Source organism: Lycium ferocissimum, chromosome 11, assembly GCF_029784015.1.
Source record: "Lycium ferocissimum isolate CSIRO_LF1 chromosome 11, AGI_CSIRO_Lferr_CH_V1, whole genome shotgun sequence".
NCBI lineage: Eukaryota > Viridiplantae > Streptophyta > Magnoliopsida > Solanales > Solanaceae > Lycium > Lycium ferocissimum.
The window spans coordinates 36,102,426-36,126,470 of NC_081352.1; the positions used below are offsets into that span (position 1 = coordinate 36,102,426).

Genomic DNA, 24,045 nt, shown 5'->3' on the forward strand with positions numbered 1-24,045 from the left:
CCACAGCCACATATAGGAGTTTGGACAATTTCTAGTGATTTTTAACAAACATAAACTAAAACTAGAGCGATGTTTGCTAAGCTCACAGGAAACGGTAAACAATACTAGACTACTAGTACATCTGATGGGTCAAAGAAATCATAGGCCAAACAGAGAAAGCAACCAACAACAACAACAACTCAAAGAAAGCAACCACCCTCCAAGAATTCTCTTTTCTACTCTCTGTTGGCCTAATTCTTCATGGTAATAAAATGCAATCTTTATTATGTGTATATATATGTGATGTAATGTTTCATGAAAAATATGGCTTGTTAAAATTCGTTTTTTCGATTTAACTGAATTAGAATTTGCATACACCGAAACCGAACCGAATTGTAGAAATTCCATAAATTAAAACCGAACCGGACCGCACCGAACCGAACAAACTGAAAAATCGAAATTGAAATTAAAAAAAGTTCATCGGTTATGCCCAGCCCTGCTCACTAATGGGTTATAGCACAAAGTGCTCTTACCAATAGTCAAATGAAGCATATGTACCCATCTTTGCTAACGGACTTCACTTCAAGTAGGCGTTTGGAAATGCGATTTCATACCTGATTTCATCTCATGAGATGAAATTTCAAATCATCCAAAAAGACATAATTTGAGATTTGAAATCATGATTTCAAAAAATATGTTAAATTTTCCTTTTTATTGAACTAAAGTTTGATCAATTGATGTTGTATTTTTTAGAAAGACCATCTAGTAGAGTATTAATTTTATTATGAACTATGATTTACTCATTTGGTAAGATTGTATAAGAATTGGAATTTTTTTGATGGTTTTCACAACTTATGGGGTTTTTATGTTTATTAAAAAAATTGCAACTTAAGAATTCCAAATTGCATGTCCAAACATGATTTCATCTCATGATATGAAATCATGTCCAAACGGCTCCCAAATGTAAATTAGGATAAAATAGTTTCTTTATTAAATTAAAAATTCTTGTTATAAGAAAATATCTTAATAATAACCTATGACATAATTAGTGAGCTAAATCAAAATAATATAACATAAGATTAAAACTACCCACAAACAGCCATGAGCGTATCTCCTCCACCATCTGTCTCTCATGACCAAGCCGACCTATAAGCAGCAACAAATTTTAAAATTAATTACCTCACGAGTTCATGTCTTTTTTTTTATTTTTTATAATCACCTCTATTTATGAAAGAGTCAAATTCACCCCTCCCCGAATGTTCTTCTAAAATCTTCATCCTTTTTATTTCCTCAAATCGAAATTCTTCATATTTCTCCATTATTTTCCTTAATCTTATCAGATGGCACATCATGTACTTGTTGTGTTATTGTCGATAAAAATATTCATTAAATATTTATGTGCGCCTTTTTAGATTAGAATTTAAAATAAAAAATTATGAAAATATTTTCCTAAAAAGGCCGGCTCAGCCCAGCCCACGACTCACTTGAGAGATTGGGTTGGCTAGCCATTTGAAGGCCCGTCAAAATGGTGGGCCGACTCAAAACTTGGTGGGCCGACTCATTTTTTAAATGTTCAAACATCAAAATTTTAAAAAAAATTCATGTAGTTTAAATTTCGCCACTTGTTGTAGAGTTATTGGGATACTTAGGCCTTGGCATAAGTATTGAAAACTCTAATTCATTAATCTGATCCCATAAAAGTTTGCTTTAAAAATGCAGATAAACTTCATAAGGATTTACCAAATTTAACACAGGATAGATATGGGCAACTTTGCCTTGAAGCATATATATGTATTTTTTGCATATAAACCAAAGTTACATGGAAAAGTATTAATACAAATTCACACTTTCCTGGCAATACAAAAATAGTTGTTATGAAAAATAAACATTTTCATCTTTATTTTTTAATCCCACCAGAATAATGATTAAAAAGCAAAATGAAATCAAACGAAAATCATACCGTCCGAGAGGTCTATTTCAAAATTCACTGAATTTTGTATGCACAACATATTCACATCCAAGGCGAAGAAAACTTCTTGGCACATTAATGCCAAACGACTTGAGAAGTTTTTTTAATGTAATAGTTGCTCCTAGTTTGACTTATACAAGTTAGTGAGTAGGGGATCCCTCATATATTGGTAAACTTTATAAGGCAAAGAATGATCCACATTTGTTATGTTTTTCTATAAAGCTCTTCACTAGTGATCCGCATAACTTTAACTTTTTTTAAAGAGAGAGTTGAGCTAAATTATTTTTTTTTTTATTGAGCGGGGGTTAAATGTAGGCTCATCTTTGAAGAAAATTTTATATGGGCTTGGTAAAATAAAGGCCACAAATTTGATGAAAATTTAAAGACCACCCCAAACGAAGGGCAATCCGTGCAAAAAAATGAAACGCGTGTGGGTTGGGCTAGGCCCCATATTGAAAACTCTAATTCATTCAGTCATCTCGTTTAATTCAAAATGCAGAATTCATTTAATTATTTAACACAGGATAGATCAAATGTTATAATTGATTAACTGCAGAAATAACCCAATATTCTCCCATAAATGTTTAGAAATAGCACCCCATTATACTTTCTCATCCCACCAGAATAATGATTAAAAAGGAAAAGTCATACCGTCCAGGTCTACTTCACTGAATTTTGTATGGAAGTAGCAAAATGTCTTGGCACATTAATGCCAAACGAGAGAAGCAGGAGAAAGATATTAGGAGGAGGATCCCTCATATACTGGTAAACAACAACGAATGATCCATTTGTCTTTTTCTATAAAGCTCTTCACTAATGTCTTTTGAGAAAGTTGAGCTTAAAATAGACATAAAAGGTCATTGAAGTTTATCTAATCTAATAAAACAAACACATGATTGTATTCTACCCTATGTAACGGATTTGAGTCCAATTAGTGAATCAAATATGTACCAAGAAATTAATTTTTGTATTATAATTATAGTATAACTTGTTCACAAACCAAATGCATAAACCGAAAACTTATTCTAGTCAAACTAGAAAATATTCAACTTAGAAACTTATATTTACACTTCTTGTGATAATAAGGCAATATAAGTTTTAAGGAACTCCACAAACAATTAACAATGCACTAATGTGGTATATAGGCATTTCAGAATAAAAGTTTATGAATTATAGTAGTAATTAAGTTTGACTGAAGAATGAAAAAGACAGGCATTTCCTACTGATGCATGATTTTCTGAAACTCCTATGCCTCAAGAAAGTTCCAATGAAAGCAACTTAGGATACTAGTAGAACACTTTAGAGTTTTTTGCATGGCTTAAGGGGCAGCCAACTGTTATTATTATCTCATTATCTCATAGTATGTGACTGTGTAGATAAAAGATTTGTAGCTTTCTTGCCCACAATAAATGACCATAATTATTTGGAAAAATTCCCAATTATTTGATGGTCTAAATCTCTGAACATGACACTCGAAGGAAAAAAAAATAAAAAATCTGTGAACATGGCATGTTTTCTTATCCACAAATATGGGGAAGTATTTAGTATTTACGAGCCCACCAGCATAAATGTATGAACTAACTATGCTCTCCTAACTTTTCTCAGATCTTATTTTGAACCCATCTCTCTGCCCTGCATTTTAATGAAATTTCAGGATATTAACACTCTGGTATTTAAAAACAGAGCCGAAGATCATGAAATTTTATTTGAAATTTAATAACAGTGACTATTTTTAAAAGATAAAGCCAAAAAAATGGCCAATGAATACTACTTCTACACAGATGCCGCGGGTACGGACGAACCCACAAACTTTTGTTTAGTCCATTAAATATGCATAAATATCTAATTGCGAACCCAATAACTATGATAACTATGATTTTAATAGGAATTTAGAATCATAAACTCTAAATTCTGACTCCGCCACTTCTATAATATGTTATGTGAAACTTGGCCCATAGCATTTTCTTAATTTCCCAAGTTTCATGCCCACAAAGAGATTCCATGTGAACGTAGCCACATATGAAAGAGAGAAGAAGATACCAAAACAAGTCGACAAGTGGAACGGACCATGACTTTGCCACTCAATCTACGAGACTAAAATACAAGAACGTTATTTTCCCTTTTCTCTTAATTCTTTTTCTCTTGACTATAAAAAATTACCTGTAAACATGCCTCACTACAAATCAATAAATATCAAATAATAGAAACTTACTAATCAGAAGTTTTATATAAAAAGAAAAATTCTAAAAACATATTTACAATACATTGTTGCTTTGCCAGCTTTTGAGGAAATAGAAAACTTAGATAGAGGAAAGGTTGGTGATTGCTTAATAAGAAAGTAATTAAACTTTCGTTTATTTAATGTTTGATTGATTCTCATATCATCCATGTGCTAAGTTCGATTAAAGAAAAGTTCACGTGCCAACTTGACCAATTGCGCGCTCCTTATCTTTTTATTTTTTTAATCCCTCTCAATTAAACCGAATTAATTAAGTAGGTGATATCTCAAACGGGGGTGTGCTTTCTCGATTAAGCTTGTATTGTCAACAAAAAGATACACTGACATATTACTTTTAATTTTATATTTTTAATTTAAGTTGATTAACAATAAATTGTATTAAGAACACAATTTTATCTTTTAACATCTTATTGTTAATTAGAAACAAGCTTTTGTATTCATGCTTAAATTACCATATTGCTATTGGCAAAAAATTTATCCGCACGAGTATCCACATAAAACTAATAATATTAATACAATATATGTGTTTGGCACGTACACTTTTATGACTTAAACATAATTAAATAATGCATATCTTTACTTCATAAATTATTTAATTATGATAAATTAAATTCACTTCGGGCAAATATTCGATACGGATAGTTTTTATTGTATTGCATATTACCACTTAACTACAATATTCCATATTTATGATAAATATAATAAAATATTTTTGAACTCGATTTCATTCATATACGAGATAAAATATTGACTTCATAAACTATTTATGCTCAATTATTGGCTATGTTCACTCTTACGTGGCTGAAGGCTAGCGCAGTCCACATAGGAACAGAACATCTAAGTTCCACCGTAATCACCTGCACCGCCACAAATCAACCAATCAAAAACCACCTTTCACTATTCAACCTACCCGACTCATCAAATTAGAGTATCACTTTCATTACCCTACGCCGCGATGTACCCGATCACCAAATTACATCCTCTTTCATATAAAACCCACTAGTTCTCCAATTAGTTCAACAGAGAGAAAGAAGAAAGGTGAAGTGAGCTTTGTGATCTAAAAATCAATGGCTACTATCAATGGCTTGACGTCACCTCAGCCCTTTCTCTCTCGACCAAAGCCCAGCCCAAAGCCCAACCCAAAGCCCTTATTCTTATCCAAAGGTCTAAAACAACAGAGGGACTGGGCTGTAGTGGGCTCGGTGGCTAACGAAACCGACTTGATTCCGGTCCAAAGTAACGACACTACAGACCAACAAAACGGTGTCGTAAGTGGGTTTGGAAATGAAGGGATGTTATCATTTGAAGGTGCTGGTGGGTTTGCTTCTTCAAGTGGTGTTGGTGGGCCCAATGGGGAAGATAAGGAGGATATGGAGAAATTAATTGATAGGGCTATAAATGCAACTATTGTTTTAGCTGCTGGATCTTTTGCTATTACTAAGTTGCTCACTATTGACCATGATTACTGGCATGTAAGTTATGCTCACTAATTATGTTGTATTTAAACTACTTGGTGTCTGAAAATTTGATTCTTACATTTTCTTGCTGCTTGTCTTGGATGTTGCATCTGTTTGTTACTGTTACAATTTACTAGAATATTCAGTTTTTTTTTTTGTCTGTTGGAGTAAGCAGTGTTATTAAAAGCGAAAAGCTCAATTTAAGTGTGGGCTTTAATGAAAAAAAGGCTCTAATAGAGGAAAACAAAATACAACTATATATGTTTAGTCCAAGAGTAATAACAATAAGCATGAACAACAAATATATGAACAAAGAAATTGAAAAAAGATTACGATAAAGTGAAATATCAGTTGTTTAGTGTTGTCTCTTCAGGAGACATTCATTGGCAAGAAAAAGTATGTCTTAGAGCATTGATGACGATACTGAAGCGCATATTAAGCGAGGCGAAGGACTCAACATGTTTTGCGCCTCGCTTCAGGGCTTCAATACTGGTAGTAAGAGTCTAAGAATATTTTCAACCTTCTTGTTGCTTGCATCTTTTAAAAAAAAAATCCTAATAGCTTGTTTTAAGCATAAATATTTGCATCTTGGTTTAAGAGAATTGTTATCTTTAAATTGCTATCAGGATTCTTTGTTCATTTGGTTTTCGTCTTAAAATTTTGATTCATTCGTTTCCAATTGAATAATTCTCTTAAAAGGTCAGCTTTTTGGTTAATAGTGCTAAGAGACAATGAAGGAGGATAAAGGAGAAATTTTTCCACCCTAAGCTAAAAAGATGTGTTTACTATGTACAACAAATTTTTCCACCCTAAGCTAAAAAGATGTGTTTAGTATGTACGACATGAGTATCCAAGTACCTTCCATTTAGGTGAAAACACACACGCGTGCACGCGTAGATAAATATAACCCAATAAATTTTGGTGCCTTTTGGATCGGTATGTTCACGTGCTGTTTTTCCTGCTCTGCTGTTATCCAAGGGCAAAAATCCTTATGCAGAGGTTTCGTTCTTGATTAATGATATGTATTTCTGAATGTATTCAGTCTTCTGTGATTCAAATCATTTGCAGCTTAGTCATGAATATCATCGTAGTTAATACATGTGTACAGGGTTTGGGGTATGATAGTTATTTTGGATCTGCTTTTGGTCTGATTTGAGAATCTGGCAGTTCTAGAAAACAACAACATACCCAGTGTAATCCCACAAGTGGGTCTGAGGAGGGTAGGATGTACGCAGACCTTACCCCTACATTTGTGGGGTTGAGAGGCTTTCCGGTAGAATCTGGCAGTTCTATGCAGTCTAATTTGTATTAGACTTCTTTGGTCATGGGTGATGATTGCATATTTCATTTTATTCAATAAATAGAACTGTAGATTAAAATTGTTAGTATATCCTAATTGCTCTTTTGCTGTTAAAAACTAAATGTCTGCTGTCTGTCATCTTGAAGAAAGATAATATTGGAAAAGCATTCTTTCTATCCTCTTGAATCACAACAGCCTTTTTTGGTCTTAATGCTTCCTTGATTTGAGGTACTTCTTTTTTTAATTTTTTTTTATCTTTAATAGATTGGCAAGGAGTCGCATATACTTGTAGTGAGAAGTTTGCTTTTTTCCTTGTATCAACTTTTTTTGTTATAGTTGTATATCTTTTACCTGGGTTCACCACATTGAAACTTGTTCGTTTCTTCAGCAATTGCTCAAATCCATAATTTCGAGGAGAATATAGCTAATTATCCTTCTCTTTCAGGGATGGACCTTATTTGAGATATTGAGATATGCACCTCAGCACAACTGGGTTGCATATGAGGAAGCCCTTAAAAGAAATCCAGTTTTGGCTAAGATGGTTATCAGTGGAGTGGTTTACTCTGTTGGAGATTGGATTGCACAGGTTAGTGAGGATTGAATAGAAAGTTCCTGCAAATGACATGAATCACTTGAAATTGTTATTCGCCACAGCTATTGCTTAGTCTTCCCTATTACTTATTGCAGTGCTATGAAGGGAAGCCTCTTTTTGACATTGATCGTGGACGTATGTTGAGATCAGGCTTAGTTGGATTCACGCTACATGGATCCCTCTCTCATTATTATTATCAGTTCTGTGAGGCACTGTTTCCGTTCGAAGATTGGTGGGTGGTTCCTGCCAAGGTTGCCTTTGATCAAACTGTTTGGTCAGCAATTTGGAACAGCATCTACTTCACAGTTTTGGGAATTTTACGTCTTGAATCCCCTCTTGCCATTTTCAGTGAATTGAAGGCTACATTCTTCCCAATGTTGACTGTAAGAAGACCTTCTGCTCTTACTTCTTGCTTCAATTACAGTATCACCTTATACATAATTGAACTTATTTTCACATCAAACAGTGGTTCTTATTACTATGTTAAACATTATTGTTTCTTGGTTTACATCATTCTTTTTTTTTGCTGTTTCTTGCATGCATGCTTCTATCATGCAACATGATGTTTGAGGTCAAATGTGGATCAGTAGCAACACATGCACATGACGTCCTTTTAACACAGATTCTCTATATGTGGCTCATTTTCAGGCTGGTTGGAAGCTGTGGCCCTTTGCTCATCTAATTACGTATGGTGTGGTTCCGGTTGAACAAAGGCTTCTTTGGGTTGACTGTGTAGAACTCATTTGGGTGACAATACTCTCAACGTAAGCATCCCAATTCCATCACAAATTTTTACTTTTTGGTGCATGATATGCAAGGTCTGAGCTTTTGGAAATACTATAAGCACGATGGAATGAATGCGGATAAGATAATAAGTGCATCACATTCTGACTTCATTTGTTTTTGTTTATCAGTTATTCAAATGAGAAATCAGAAGCTAGAGTCTCTGAGGCATCGGTAGAAGCAGATATGCAACCTCCCTCAATAGGTCCACCACAGGTATGTCAAATAACTTCTTGTTCATATGATGCATGATCTGTGGATGTATATATATGGTGAAGTGGTATTGACATACTAGCACCTTATTTTGATGCGTGCTGTAGGAGTAAACGAATGGAAGAGCAAAGACACAATAATGATTCGAGGAAATATAAAGGATCTTGATTGAGAGGGCGGACCATTAATGGGAAATGTATAGCTTTGAGGTGATATAGCTGCAGATACTTGCTGCTCTCGGAAACCATCCTCTTGAGATACTCGTTTATGATTTATGCATACTGCACGCAGCCCTCCTTTCTCCGTGTATGTACACTAATTCTTTTGTAATAATTGTAAAATAGTGCAATCTGGAGCTCTAATGTTCGTGCTGAAGTTTCAACAGAAACTTCCATAAATAGAAGTATAGCTTATAACATAATATTGACTTATCTTATAGCTTATAACATTATATAAGACTGTCTTAAAGGATCATGAAATATGAAATAAAGGGAAATGGTGATTCAAGCCTGATGCTTCGTTTGTTCTTCTCTTTACTTAATCACTACTTCGACATATTCTACATCTCTCCACAAAACTTGGTAAAATCTTCAGTTTGGCCGAGTTGGCCAACTTGATTCTACCACTAAAATTGCAGAGCTACCTTGTATTATATTTAATATTAAAGTTTTCACCTCCAGTTCTGAAATTATACTACAGCCTTCAGCCCCTCACATCTTGGAAAATGTTACAACTAGTCAACCTCCCATACCCGGAAGAAGTTGTGTGTGAGAACAAAGTTCTGCGTGGAAAGTACCGATACGAGGCTGCCGCTTGCTGACGATGCCGTTACCCAAATTCACGCAAGTTTGTTGGATACTTTTTAACATTTTTTGCGCGGAATGACCTTCAAAGGCACTGGTCTTTATTTTTTGACCCTCGAATTGTTGGTCTTTAATTTTTGTCTTTTCGCCTAAAAATTTATGGGTTCCGGGTTCGAATTCCCGCTCAGTCAAAAATTAAAAAAAAATCGCGAGGCAGAGTTTTGGATTTAAACTCTACCTTAAGGTAATGTTTGAACCTTATAAGACGAGTTTGGGCGGAAGTCTGCCTTAAGGCAAACCTAATTTTTGCCCGAATAAGCCTAATCTTTTGCCTTAAGGCCTTACTTTTTGCTATAATCCTCTGCCTTGTGATTTTTTTTTTTTTTTTGACTGAGCCGGGATTCGAACCTAGAACCTCGGAATACTAGGTGAAGGACAAAAATTAAAGACCAACAATTTGAGGGACCAAAATTAAAGACCAGTGCCTTTGAAAGGCAAATGACCCTAATTTTAACGGTGAGAGGTATTTTGGAGAAAATTGTATGGGCTTGAACTTAAGTGGATATCATAGATTGTTTAGCCCAACAACAAGTTTCTTCCTCAAAATGTTCAGAATTCAAAAGTTCCTTTTGAAAGATTATTAGGAAAATAGAAGTACTGGAAAACAAATATCATCTTGGTAAAAAATGAACTTCCTAATTGTGAAGTAGAGTAAAGATAAACAGAAGTGGCCTTCATTGTTTGTTGGAGTTTATTCTTTTCTATTGAGTATAGTAAAAAAGGTAAATCATACTCACTAGTCACTACTCTATTTCTCCCCAACACTTGTAAACAAAAGGTTATTCTATTTCAAGTAGTCAAACTAAAGGGAGGTCTGTCTAACATAAAATAATTGAAAATCAAAAGGGCAATTCGCAGGAATGCCCTTATTTCAGGGTGGTCTTTAATTTTTGCCCCTCAAATTGCTGGTCTTTAATTTTTGTCCTTCGGCTAAAACAGGTGGCCGAAAATAGCCTAACATTCTGGTTTCAAACCCAATTGAATAAAAAAATAAATTGCAAGGCAAAATTTCATAGCAAACTATGCCTGTTCGGGGTAAAGTTATGCCTTAAGGCATAATTCTGTGGTATCCTAGCAGTGTAAGAAAAAAATTCGCAAGGCAGGATTTTCATAAAAACTATGCCTATTCGGGTTAAAGTTATGCCTTAAGGCATAGTTCTGTAGAAATTAAGTTATCCTACAGAACTATGCCTTAAGGCATAGTTTCTATATAGAAGTTATGTCTTAAGTTAAGGCATAACTTTACCCCGAATAGGCATAGTTTTTATGAAAATCCTGCCTTGCAAAATTGTTTGTTTTTTTGAACCCAAATCTCTGATTTCGTAGATGCGCGAATAAGGATACTTTGGTCCACAAATTTTCATTAAATGAGAAGTAGGGAAAAAAATTAAAGACCACTGATTTGAGGTACAAAAATTAAAGACAAGTCCATGTGAAGAACAATCCGCGGAATCTTTTGAAATGAAAAAGCAGAACAGAAACAATTTGGACGATTGGGCTTAACTAATCCAGAGGAGGCCAGTAGCACAATGAATTAAGGGCAAATCTGCGAATTGCCCTTCTTTTGGGGTGGTCTTTAAATTTTGTCCCTCATATTTGAAATCTTTAAATTTTGCCCTTCGGCTAAAATCCATAGGTTCCAGGTTCGAACTCACACGATTAAAATTTTAAAAAAAATTCGCAAGGCGTAGTTTAAATTTCGCTATGCCCCCAACTAATATACTTGTGAGAAGGAATTACCAAAGTTATGCGGATCTCTAAGCATACTTATGCCTTATGGGCGGACTTGGCATAATATATGGAAACTGACATAACTTTGATAATTCCTTCACAAGTTTATGCTCTGTCCGCATAAAAGTTTGCCCATTAAAAGTATGCCCCACGGCATAAATTTGTGAAGGAATTATCGAAGTTATGCGGGCCCGCATACTTATGCCTTATGGGCGACTTGGCATAAGTATGCGGTCCAAGATAATCGTGATAATTCCTTCACAAGTTTATGCGGGTCCGCATAAAAGTTTGCCCATTAAAAGTATGCCTCCACCGCATAAACTCAGGAAGGAATTATCAAGCTTAGGACCGACATACTTATGCCAAGTCTCATTTCATAAGTCATGAGTATGCCTGGTCCAAAGCATAAAATTTGTAATTCCTTAACGCAGATGCCGGTCCCGCATACACGCGATCCAAACCTTGCCTTGCAATTTTTTTTTTTAATTTACGCATTTGTACGGGGGTTCGAACTCGTAACCTAATGATTTTCGCGCTAAAGCTCAAAGTTGCAATGCGAAGGGTAAAAATTAAAGACCAGAATATGAGATGATAATTTAAGAGACCACAAAATATGAAAGAAAATTTAAAGACCACCCCAAAAGAAGGGCAATCCGCGCAAAAAAATGATGAATTAAGTCCGGAGGATTAAACTGGGCCAACTGATCCAATTCAAAATACTCCATCACAAACCACACCCCCCGTCCCTCCCCCCCCCCCCCCCCCCCCCCCCCCCCCCCCCCACACACACACAACACACACACACACACAAAGACACTATAATTATTTGGAAAAATCAAAAAAAAAATTTATTTAGCTAATAATAAAAAAATAATTAATTTATGGAACGTTATGTATTTTTCAAAATATATGTTATTTCAAAGACATTAAGAATTCAATATTTGAATTAACACGTAAAACTAAACGTGTTTACATTGTATTCTGAAATCCACCAACATTTTTTTTTTTTTTTTTGGATCAGAGTAGTTGTGTTACTCATAAAAACGCCAGGTATATACAATAACAAATGCATGTGAGAAGAAACGGCTATGATATAGTCAATTTTCTCTAACCTACTACCATTAGGAGTCCAAATCAATCAATTCTCTCGCAATTATTATTTTGCTTAATCTTTGGTCATAGGCTTAGTGATTGTGAATTTTAATATACTTTTTTTGGTAGTATATACTATATATATCTATCAAGATTGTGCATTCACCTCAATATCATTAAAATCAGTTGAGAATGTTTATGACAATATATTATCATTTCAAGTAGGACACCTTCTTCTGTTATCGTCTACTAAATTGTGTTAACAAGAATTCAACATATTTATTGAAGACACATAAATTCAGACTGACCATCCTCTTCCAGCAAATGAACTTTTAATTTTTTTCATTTTTTTTTTGAGATCCAATTTTTTAATTTTTACTGAAAAAAGAATTTCTTACTCTCTAAGTCGTTATATGAACTATTTTAATCTAACAAGTAAGGATATATATATATATATATATGTATATTATATTCTCTTCTCGTACACTTGCCAATACCTATACATACGTATGCTACAACGCATCTTGTGAATGAAAAAAAAAAAAAAAAAAAACTTAAATTTAGGTATTTCGTTGAACCTACGTCAAGTAAAAAAGATAAATAAATATACGTATGTTCACATTTGTATGTAGATAGAATGATGTGAAGCCATGATTCTAATACATGCATTTGGTATCCTTTAAATATGTGTTGCTCAAATAAGCAGTAGGGAAATGAAATAATTTTAAAGTAGTTTTGTTCTGTTTCCTTGAAAAGGAAATGCAATTAAAATAATAATCAAAAAAGAAAAGATTATTGGTTTTTGGAGATAATGATTCCCCTTTGATGATAGTGAAATGGTCCCAAGTCAGCAAAGAAAGAAAGGTAATTGTGAGGTAGCATCTTGTTGTCAATATTGTGAGGACCTATGCCTCTTGGAATATACTTTGCTCGTGTCTAATCCAAGAAACTGAGACTTTAGATATAATCAAGAAAAAAGTATGACATCCCAGGAACTATATCTAGGCAAAGTTTGATGGAATTTCATATTTTAATAATTTTATTATTTTCCCCTAAGTGCAAAAGCGAAAGATCCTTGTATATATGATCTCAAAAGTATTATCATCGTGACCTAACCATTAATGAAATGAGTAAAAATCTTTAAAAATTAAGATTTAGATTTTGGCAGGGACGGAAGATCTAGGTGATTTCTTTTCATAGCTAGCTAGAGGCGGATTTAGAATTTAAACTTGATGAGTTCAACTTTTTTAAAATTCTTAGTATTGAACTCACTGTATTGTTAAAATTATAGGCTTAGATATATTCAATAGATCTTTACATATGAAATTTTTACTCATCGTCAAAAATAAGAGGTTCAAATAAACCCATAGTCAAAAGGATACATATGCCTCTTCCCATAGCTAGTTTTGAATGGATGAATTGTTTTGAATTTATAGGTACTTTATGAAATAGTTGAAATGCGAATAAATTAACTCGGATATCATCGCAATTAAAAGAGTATCATGCCAAATTTAATGCAAAGGGCATTTTATTCCATTTTCCTTTCTCTTTTGTTAATTTCTTTTATGAAGGGTATGCATTAGAAAGCAAATTAATCTAATTAGTAAAGTGTACTTATATTGGATACAACAACCGAATAGTCATTAAGATTATGGATCTAGTATGTTTGATTCCTCCATAAATAATTACATCAATCATGTCATGTATGCAATGTGCTGGTTGTATGATCCATCTAGAATATGTCACCATTTACTAGGCTTTTCACAACAACAAATGATTCTTATCTTTTCCCTTAACAGGATTTCTTTTATTTTAAGGTAGCAAATTTCACTGCTTAATTAATCATACTCTATGCTTTTGGGAAATTAAACCAATTCTTTACCAAAATTAACAACCTACCTTACAAGCTACTTATCAGATAATTAATTAATTATAGCATTAGTAAATATAATCTCCTACTGAAATAACTAGACATACAAATTAATCCAGCACTCGAGCTTTACCATTTAGGGTTTGGGAATCTTTAAACAAATTGTTGCAAAAAAATAATAATGTATATATAGAAATACTTATTACCAGGCTGATTTTTCTTTCTGGTTGTGACAATAACTCGGTTTCAATTTCAAATAAGATAGGACTTAGGATTCATTATATAAATCCTAATTGATCATGTTATTCAATTAAATCCATCTCAAGGCAACAAAAGTTTAAAAAAAAAAAAAAAAAAAAAAGAAAAGAAAAGAGAAAGGTAACAAGAAAACAATGTGCAGAATATTTCTTTTCCAATAAGATATAGATTATATATGATTACAAGATTTGTTTCTATGCATCTCTATTCACATACCAACCTTGGAGATCTATGTATTTTTATATACTATAAAGCAAAGACAGACGGTTAATAAAATAAAGGTACAGGGTCTCGCCTAAATTCTTTTTTCACCAACTGTAAATCATCTAAAATTCTTCTCTTACTTAGCTACTACCATATATATAGCTACTACAACAAAATCTCAATACCCGAATCCAGCAATTCCCACTAATCTAATTTAATACCGTCGTTAATAATCTGCGAAAATACTGAGCCAATAATAATTAGTTAGGGAACCTGTAATAATGAAACAAGGGAACCTGTAATAATGAAACATCTTTCTAGGGTATATAATATGATATCACAATATCAATTTTTTTCATGAAAATATTTGTTTTCTTTGATTTGATGTCTAAGAGTACCAGTTCATCCCCGAATAAGGTTGTCGAAAAACTCCGTCACTAAGAGACCCCAGAGCTTGTTGCTGATGAAGTGACGGAGTTTGAGGAAGTTGACTCAGAAGACTTACGATAGATCCATTCTGTTCATCTGCTCGAGCATTCATATTTATACCGTCTTCCATATTCTCCGTTAAAAACCTTTTTGTTGATTGAGAATTGTCGTTACTAGCTGCTCCATCTTCATTCCAGTACAAATTTGCCAATGGTCTCTTTGAAGAAAATTGGGATCCTCCTTCATATAAATTTTGGTCATTTTCAAACAATGTACCAAAATTTGAAGATTTTAGTGGTGGAATTTTTGGTTGACCAAATGGATTTGGCATTGACATTGAATTTGGGAGGCATGGTGGATTAATTGATGATGATCCCATCATCATATCAATATTCAAATCGTCCCTCTCGTGATCTATTGGTCTTTGAGTATTGTTCTTCTTGTAAATCCTACATAAAACCCAATCATCTAGCTGCATAACCAAAAACCAAAAAAAAAGTAATCTTTCATTAGTCAATTCAAGCCAATCAAATGTAGCGCTTTCAAAAGTCAATTCTTTTTCCATTCTATTTCTTTTTGTTAACAAGAATCTGCCATGTGTGTGGGTGGCAGCTACATAAGGTAGTATTAGTGGTGAAATCAAAACTTTAGATAACGGTGTTAAGATTTATATATATATAATATATAAATTTTTAAATACACAATATAATTTTTCGATGAAACGTGTTCAATTGACAACCCTTCACTCTATGTGGCTACGTCACTGAATATATCACCAACGGGTAGACATAATATATAATCATAAGTTTAATTAAATCTAATAAATTACTATTCAAAACATAGATAAATTTGTTAAAAATTTAAAAAAAAAGTCAACAAATATTAAAACATGTCTCCATGTTATAAAAGTATATTCGGTTCAAATTTAAGAATATGAAAGTTAAAATTACTAATTAAATTTAAATATTGAACCTGTCTTTGGGCTTTGGGTACAACCTTTACCATATGTGATCGTCTTCAAAAGGAATAATATTCCAATAGATGGTGTGCTATGAAAACATTAAATTCAAGATAAGTTTTAAACTAAAGTAAAATAAAAATAAAGACTTACCCTTAAGGATTTTTTATTGGCAAGGTCACAACCAGGGGGCTTATTATTTGTTTTATTGTCAGCAAGTCTATATTCATGCATGATCCAATTTGTTTTCAACCCTTTTGGTGGTTTGCCTCCATAGAAAACTAGTGCTTTCTTAACACCAACTTTTTGAGTCCCACCGGCGGTAAGCACCGGCTTGTCGGTTCCGGTAGCTTTCCAATAACCTGAAGTTGCTGCCCTGTTTGGCCTCGCCCCGTTTGGATACTTCCTATCCCTTGGACTGAAGAAGTACCATTCTTGTTCTCCAAACGTTGCCTTAGCTGAAAATGAAAATTTAAAACATACCTCAAATATTCAAGAATTGTCGGAAAGGGAAAGGAAATAACAAGAATTGAATTCACACTTATTGCGTGCTGAAAAAATTTCAAACTCCTCAAACAAATTGTCATCTATGAAATAGGAGAGGAAGAAGCAAAGAGAAATAGAAAAAGGAACAATGAGAATTGAATTCACACTTATGATGTGAAAAATTCTCGAACACTCAAAATTCATCAACATTTTAAAGTTGCCATTTTATTATATGGGATAGGAGAGGAAGGGAAGGAGCAATAAAAAAGGGAATCACAAGAATTGAATTCATACCTATTGTGTGAAAAAGTTTCAAACATACAAAACTCGTTAAAATTTCAATATGGCCAGTTTATTACATGGGATGACAGAGGAAGAAGGGAAGGAGCAATAAAAAAGGGAATAACGGTAATCAAACTTACACTTATCGCGTGAAAAATTCTCAAAACACTCAAAAGTCACCGAAAAATCAAAATTGCCATCTTTTACATGGGACTGAAGAAGATGATGATAAGGACAATAAAAAAAGGAATAACGACAATCGAATTCACACTTATTTGTGAAAAATTCTCAAAAGTCACCTACAAAATTGCCATTTTATTACATGGGAAAAGAAGAAGGGGAGGAAAAATAAAAAAGAAAGAACACCAACACCGAAAATTGGACTCACACTTATCACGTGAAAAACTTTTATCGGTCGATACCACTTAACTATTAGCCATGATAAAAGTCAAAATTGCCCATTTTATTACATGAAAGAAGAAGAAAGAGGAGAAGGGGAGAAGAAATAATAAAAACCAAACTCACACTTATTTTATGAAAAAGTTTCATATGCCGATACCACAAGACTGTAAGCCTAATTAAAATAGTTATAAAGTGAGAGTACACATACCAGGAAGTTCCCAAGGATCAAATTTGTAAAGATCAACTTCAGCAATAATAGAAACAGGTAAAGGAACAGAGGCTACTTTTTTCTTAAGGTAATGAACAACAAGTTCTTCATCAGTTGGATGAAAACGAAAGCCAGGTGGCAGTTGAGGTTGCTGATGAGAGCCGGTTGATGAATCAGTACTCTCCATTACACAAAATTCAAAATATTATATTTGATCAAAGCCAGCTAATCATAGAACTATATAATATAAGTATAAAAATAATAACAAGAAGAAGACTAATTGGAATGGTACGAAAATTCTGCTTTAGAGTTTCGAATCTTTAGCAGAGAGAGAAATGGTGTGTGTGTGTTGTCATGTGTTGTGTGTTAGTGGTACAAGAATACAGAAAATCAGCTGGAAATTGGTTTGGTTAATAAGTTTTGGCTGGCTAGCCCCCCTCTACTCCCCAACTTCTTTTATATGGTATGTGGCAAATTTAATTTAATTTTTTATACACTAATATACTCCCTCCGTATCAAAATAAGTGTCACCTTAGAAGAAAAAAAACTTTCAAAATTAGTATTAGCTTAAGAATTCAAGACAAAAATTTGTAAGTGTTATCAACAATGGGCGTAATTTTTGCTAAAGTGACATTTATTTTGACCTTTTGGGACAGAGGGAGTATATTGCAAAATAAAAATTCACTACCAATGACAAAATTTTACTGATTTAGAACAGGGATCCCTTTAGAATATCTATTTACACTTGTGGGTTCAGGATTTAAATTCGATGGGTTTAAAATTTAGATTGTTTGAACTAACTCTGATACCATTTTTTCCCAGCTGAAATTATGAGTTCAAAATCTAATATTTATTAAAATTTTAGTGATTTCTACATATGAATATGGATTTCGTGTCGAGAACATTAGGTTCACGTGAATCCGATGCTTGTGCTCTACATCCGCCGACCGCCACTATCTACTTACTCTCATTAATTCGTATTTTAATATAAAACTTTAAGTTAATATGTGATGAAATAATAAAGGGTAACTACTACGTGATCAACAGTGGTGGAAGAATGACTTTCACATTAATAAGTAAAGAGGATTCAACATTTACTACATATACTTTAAAAGATATTTTTGATCTTATATATACAATTTAATTTTCCAGCAAACAATTCATATGAACCTTCTTGCATCCCCAAGGTTCACTCAGAATCATCAATAGTTTAAGTGATTGTAATAAAACTTAGCCTATTTTCTAGCTTAGTAGAAATAGTAGCGTCATACTCCAATGAACTTTCTAATTATCTTGTTATGTAAGTAATTTTTACAATCTCTCAGTATGTAAAATTTTAATTCCTTTTTTATCAGGTATAGCTGCAACTTGTGATGGGAAATATTCTCAACGTATGGCTGGAATACCATGTAAAGACGGAGGATATATATGTAGTTTAATGGAAAAACGTAGTCCATGTAATAGTTAGTGGATGTTAATGAATAAAATGAGGTGATTAGTAGCTATCCATGACGTAATTAAGCGATTGAGAACTGAAAATTAGGCCTTTAATCAATTGACACGCATGGTTTGAGAAAAGGACAAAAATAGTCCCTTAACTATGATAGTAGGTTCAAAATAGTCCCTTAACTATGCACTTAACGGTTTTGATACTTTAAGTTTGCCACAAGTTAACAAAAATGATCCCTTAACTATGAGGGTTGGTTAAAAATAGTCCCTTAAGTATGCACTTAACAATTTTGGTCCTTTAAGTTCGCCAAAAGTTAACAGTTTTAGTCTCGACAAAATATTCATCGAACTCTGTTTGTTAGATTTGACGAGAACTATGAAAAAAAGGAAAAAATTAGCGAGAACTCTAGATCGGTCAAATAACTCGGGACAAAACCGAAGGACGTTAGTCGGTTATAGGAAAAAACTACAGACTTGATAATGTCAGAAAATAGTGTCTCGGAACACAAAGACCGACGGACTTTGTCGATTTAAATCGAGGGAGTCCATTAGTTAAGTAAAATACACTAGATTCTTTTTTACTGAAAACTCGAGAAAAATAAATACTTTCGATTGTAGTGATTCTTTTTTGAAAAAAAAATAGTTTCCGCGCATTTTTCCTCAAAAATAACCGATGGACTTAGTTGGTTTTCGTAAAAAACAATAAAAATTAAAAAAAATAGTGTCCCTCGATTTTATCCATCGGTTTCCGTCCGTCGTTTTTTCGCTTGTTTTTGGTAGTGACAACTTTTTTAGTTTCTGCTATTTCTAATTTATTTGTAAAGTCTAGTGTATTTTATTTAGCCGATGGATTCCCTCGGTTTTACCGACAGAGTCCGTTGGTCTTTGTGTTTCGAGACACCATTTTCTGACATTATCAAGTCTGTAGGTTTTTTCTATAACCGACTGATGTCCGTCGATTTCGTCCCGAGGTATTTGACCGTTTCTTTAATAATGTGTACCTCTAGATGTGAGTTCTCGCTAATTTTTTCCTTTTTTTTACAGTTCTCGTCAAATCTAACAAACAGAGTTCGATGAATAGTTTGTCGGAGGCTAAAACTGTTAACTTTTGTTAAACTTAAGGACCAAAATCGTTAAGTGCATACTTAAGGGACTATTTTTAACCAACCCTCATAGTTAAGGGACCATTTTTGTTAACTTATGGCAAACTTAAAGGATCAAAATCGTTAAATGCATAGTTAAGGGATTATTTTGAACCTACTCTCATAGTTAAGGGACCATTTATGTCCTTTTCTCCGCATGGTTTCATAATATGTGGTTAGCCTGACACGTGATGAGTTTGAAAATAAGGCAAATGGGGTCCACCTCTAATATACCTAAAGACACCACAGGTTCGAACCAAAAAAATAAAAAAATTGATTAATACGAAGATAAGTTCCTCATCTAAAATGTGTCGACCTTCTAACCTGATCAAAAAGAAACTTTTTATTCATTTATCCAACTTTAAGGATCAGGCTCAAATTTTAGTAAAAACACAAAATATTTTACTCCTTCGACTTCTATTTATGTGAAACTTTTTGGTGTACGAATATTAAAACACTTAATTTAAATATGAGTTCAGGTATAAATTTTCAACATAAACTTACAAATTTGAAAACTAAAAGTACTCATGTATGTTTCCCTGTTAGTAAAGTCTTTAATTACCAAAAAAGAAGTACTTATATAACATAGCTAATAATTTAAAAAATTTAAGAAATTTGAAAATCTACGGTAAAAAAAAGTTTTTCCAAATAATAATATATATCTTCACATAAAATGGAATGAAATAGGCAAAAGTTGAGCATTTTTAATTTCTTCATGATCCCTTATTTATGGGAGTAGGTTCATTTTGGTCCCTCAAATATAACTTGAGCATATTTAATCCCTTAACTTTGCTAAAGTGGTGCACTTTTTATTTCCCTAACGGAACCCGTTTAAAAAGTAACGGTAGGGACAATTTTTAAACGGGTTCCGTTAGGGAGATAAAAGTGCGCACTTTAGCAAAGTTAAGGGATTAAATATGCTCAAGTTATGTTGAGGGGCTCAAGTGACTAAAAGCTGACCTACTCCCATGAGCAAGGGATCATTTTAGCCCTTTGCTCGGCAAAACTTAGGTACGTTTATGTTGGTGAAAATTAATACATATCTGATGAAATAGTTGAAATATTAAAAGAAAAAATTGATCCAGATGCTACTATTATGAAAAAGAGTTAAAAAAAGGTGTCAAGCTTTTGTTCTACATGCAAATATCTGGCTTCACTGGGCTGCTAAAATATCCAATGGACATGAGCCAACATTTGGGCAAAGGTTGATTAGGATGAAGATAAGGTCTTTTAACCTCAAATACGACAAGCTTTGTTTGCTAATCCGTATATTTTGCCTTTGGTGGGGTCCTAATCTCCCAATGATCTTCCTTTTATTATTCCTTTTTATTAATTTAACTGTTCACCAAGTTTCAACACTATTCAACACAAATAACGTGATTCATAGAAATCCAAGTGACATAATTTTTTGGTGGTATCAGTATTAATAGGTATAAATTCGATTCTCACTGTCCACTTTTCTATTCCCTTCTCTGATTCACCAAGTATGTAATGAAATCTCTTAATTCAGATTGATTTTATTACTTAATATTCTGTTCAAGTTTTTTAGCTTAAAATACAATTAAATTGAGTTTATGAGATAATATAATCTAAAACAATACAAATTTATAATAAGAACGTTGGAAGTAGAGAAATCCTTGTTAGGAAGTACTTCCTTCTTTAAATGAGATTAATGTGATATGAATCTAGATTAATCGAGTCAGCAAATTTCGAATATCAGATAATTATAAAAAAAATAACAATATAATCCCACGAAAGAAATAGTATTAGCAAAGAATGGGAGGCATCATTATGTTTCCATGGAATTCATGCAAAATGAAAGTTTTATGATCTATCTCTTTTTTTCTTTCTGTCATTTCAAATTTCTTATCAAATTACGAATTTTTTTAATAGCAAGGACTAAGCCCCTTTCTAAGGGATTCAATTCACTATCAATTCCTCTCTCCATTTCATCTGAAAGGGAAACTTGGAGCATATATTTAGTCTCAAACGAGGATCTTTCTTTTTGTCCGTCTTTTTCGTATTATATTTCTTATCAAATCAAGAATCGAGAATTTTTTAATAGCAAGAATTGTATATGACTTGACATTGCGGAAGGTAAAGCTCTCCGTAATAAAGGTGTTTCATATCAGGGCTCAAATTTAAGACTTTTAATTAAAAATGAAGAAGTATTTTATCACTACGCTATAATCGTCGTTGGTGTTCTCAGTTCCCACTATCCGCTTTGTATCATCTATTAGCTACGTCAAAGAGCAAATTTATTTAGTCAAGACTTTGTTTCTATTCCTTATAAATAAATACTCCCTCTATCTCCTTTTAAATGATTTTCTAGTTCTTAAAATTTGCTCCAAATAATATAATTGATTTTTTATAAAATCAAGATGTATTAATTTTCTTTTCAAAATAATTATTTGTGTAATAAATAATTGAATATACTTTTTAAAAGTCTTTAAAATTTTCCATGAGTAAATTTGAGAAGAGACAAAGATTAATACAATTAATAACATTCTAAATTAATGTTAAAATATCAAAAAGCTAAAAAATCAAAAATAAAAAGGGACAGAAGGAGTATACAAATATCAAAGCTAGTGTCCTTTTTATGTACTCCACTATTTAGTGATATCGTACGTCAAGGACTGCTTTTATCATTTGATAACAATCTATTACCACAAATTTTATAGTCTTAATTGTTACCATGTTGTTATCCGTTTTCCTCCATCCTCATCTTTTCATATTTTTTAATAATGCTTCCAAGTTGATTATGTAACTATCAATTCTACTGTCTAAATCTCCACGTAATGTGCTAGTTGGTAAATATTTCAGGATAGTAGTAGAACACTTGGATATAGTTTAAAAGTATAAAAGAAAGTTGTACATTAGGTGAAAACGATTATGGGATCAGGGTGCAAAAAATATTTAGAAAGAGATATAAGAAGAGACAGATGGAGAAAATTGTGTGAATACGGTCAAGGGCCTCACTTTTCAGTCCTATAATTCCAAATTAGTCATTGTCATAAAATTTTATATGGACGTTCATGTATACATAAGATTTTTTTCAATTATAAAGACTGAAAGTAGCTATATATAAATTATAACTGTTGATTACCAGGATCAACTATGAGTTTGTGTTTAATTTGAAATTGTATATACGTGTGCTCATATAAAACAAATACATGTACTCTATATATATATATATATATATTTTTTTTTTTCTAACTTCAGTTTCTCAATTTAGAATATATATGGACATATGGTGTGTAAATTCTGAATTCGTCACGGTCGGTCGGCTTTGGTAGTGTCCAAAATTAATCTACTAAACGAAAAAAAGTCTATTTAGTTCTAAGTTATATATATATATATAATCATGGTACTCAATTTCTTGACTCCTAGTGGGGTCTTAATGCAGTCTTCTTCATCGACCAGGTTAACATTTCCTGTCAATTCTTGCAGTCGGATATGTCGCGCTCCAAGTGGTATATATATATATATGTTAAAAAAACTATTGAATAAATAATAAAAATGAAATAACACTGCTCGTAATTATATATATATATATATATAAGCCCCAAGTCCCACTTTTGCTTATATATATATATATATATATATATATATATATATATATATAAGTTAAAAAAACTATTGAATAAATAATAAAAATGAAATAACACTGCTCGTAATTATACTATTGTAATAATTAATTTAAAAAAAAGTACTGATAGCTCACAAAAAATTATGCGTACGAGCCAGTAATAGACAGCCAAGTCAGCCCCAAGTCCCACTTTTGCTTATATATAGTACAAGTATACTAGAAACATCAGCAACCTTGTCTCCAACCAAATTCAAGATATTAACCGTACGTACTAAAAAGGTGATAGTTCACCACCTAAAAAGACAGCCATAAAAATGTTTAACTGGATGCCTGTTCCTCCGTTAGTCCTCTCACTGGGTAATTTCAATTAAATTAATTAACCTTAGATTGGGTCATTGGGCCATAAATTGTATCAGCCAACGAAGTGGTCATCAGTCTGTCAGACAAAGGTCGAATCCTTGTATCATCAATATTCGGGGTAGAGTTTAAGTAGGTGTTTGGCCAAAGAAAGCAAAAAATATTTCACTTTTTTTTTTGGAATTTTTGAAGT

The 24,045-nt window shown here is 32.8% G+C and overlaps 2 protein-coding genes across 2 annotated transcripts; one reads left to right on the plus strand and one right to left on the minus strand.

The window, feature by feature from the left end:
* Positions 1 to 5,188: 5,188 nt before the first annotated feature.
* LOC132037372 (uncharacterized) lies at positions 5,189 to 9,043 on the plus strand. The gene is made up of 6 exons (XM_059427873.1): positions 5,189 to 5,659; positions 7,390 to 7,530; positions 7,632 to 7,919; positions 8,185 to 8,300; positions 8,451 to 8,535; positions 8,640 to 9,043. Exons 1-6 carry the CDS (start codon positions 5,255 to 5,257, stop codon positions 8,643 to 8,645), a joined length of 1,041 nt encoding a protein of 346 aa, XP_059283856.1. The 5' UTR covers positions 5,189 to 5,254; the 3' UTR covers positions 8,646 to 9,043.
* Positions 9,044 to 14,911: 5,868 nt separating this feature from the next.
* Positions 14,912 to 17,731, minus strand: LOC132037373 (NAC transcription factor 56-like). Its single transcript, XM_059427874.1, has 3 exons — positions 17,316 to 17,731; positions 16,091 to 16,395; positions 14,912 to 15,451 (listed from the first exon to the last, which is right to left on the minus strand). Exons 1-3 carry the CDS (start codon positions 17,500 to 17,502, stop codon positions 14,939 to 14,941), a joined length of 1,005 nt encoding a protein of 334 aa, XP_059283857.1. The 5' UTR covers positions 17,503 to 17,731; the 3' UTR covers positions 14,912 to 14,938.
* Between the last annotated feature and the right edge of the window lie 6,314 nt (positions 17,732 to 24,045).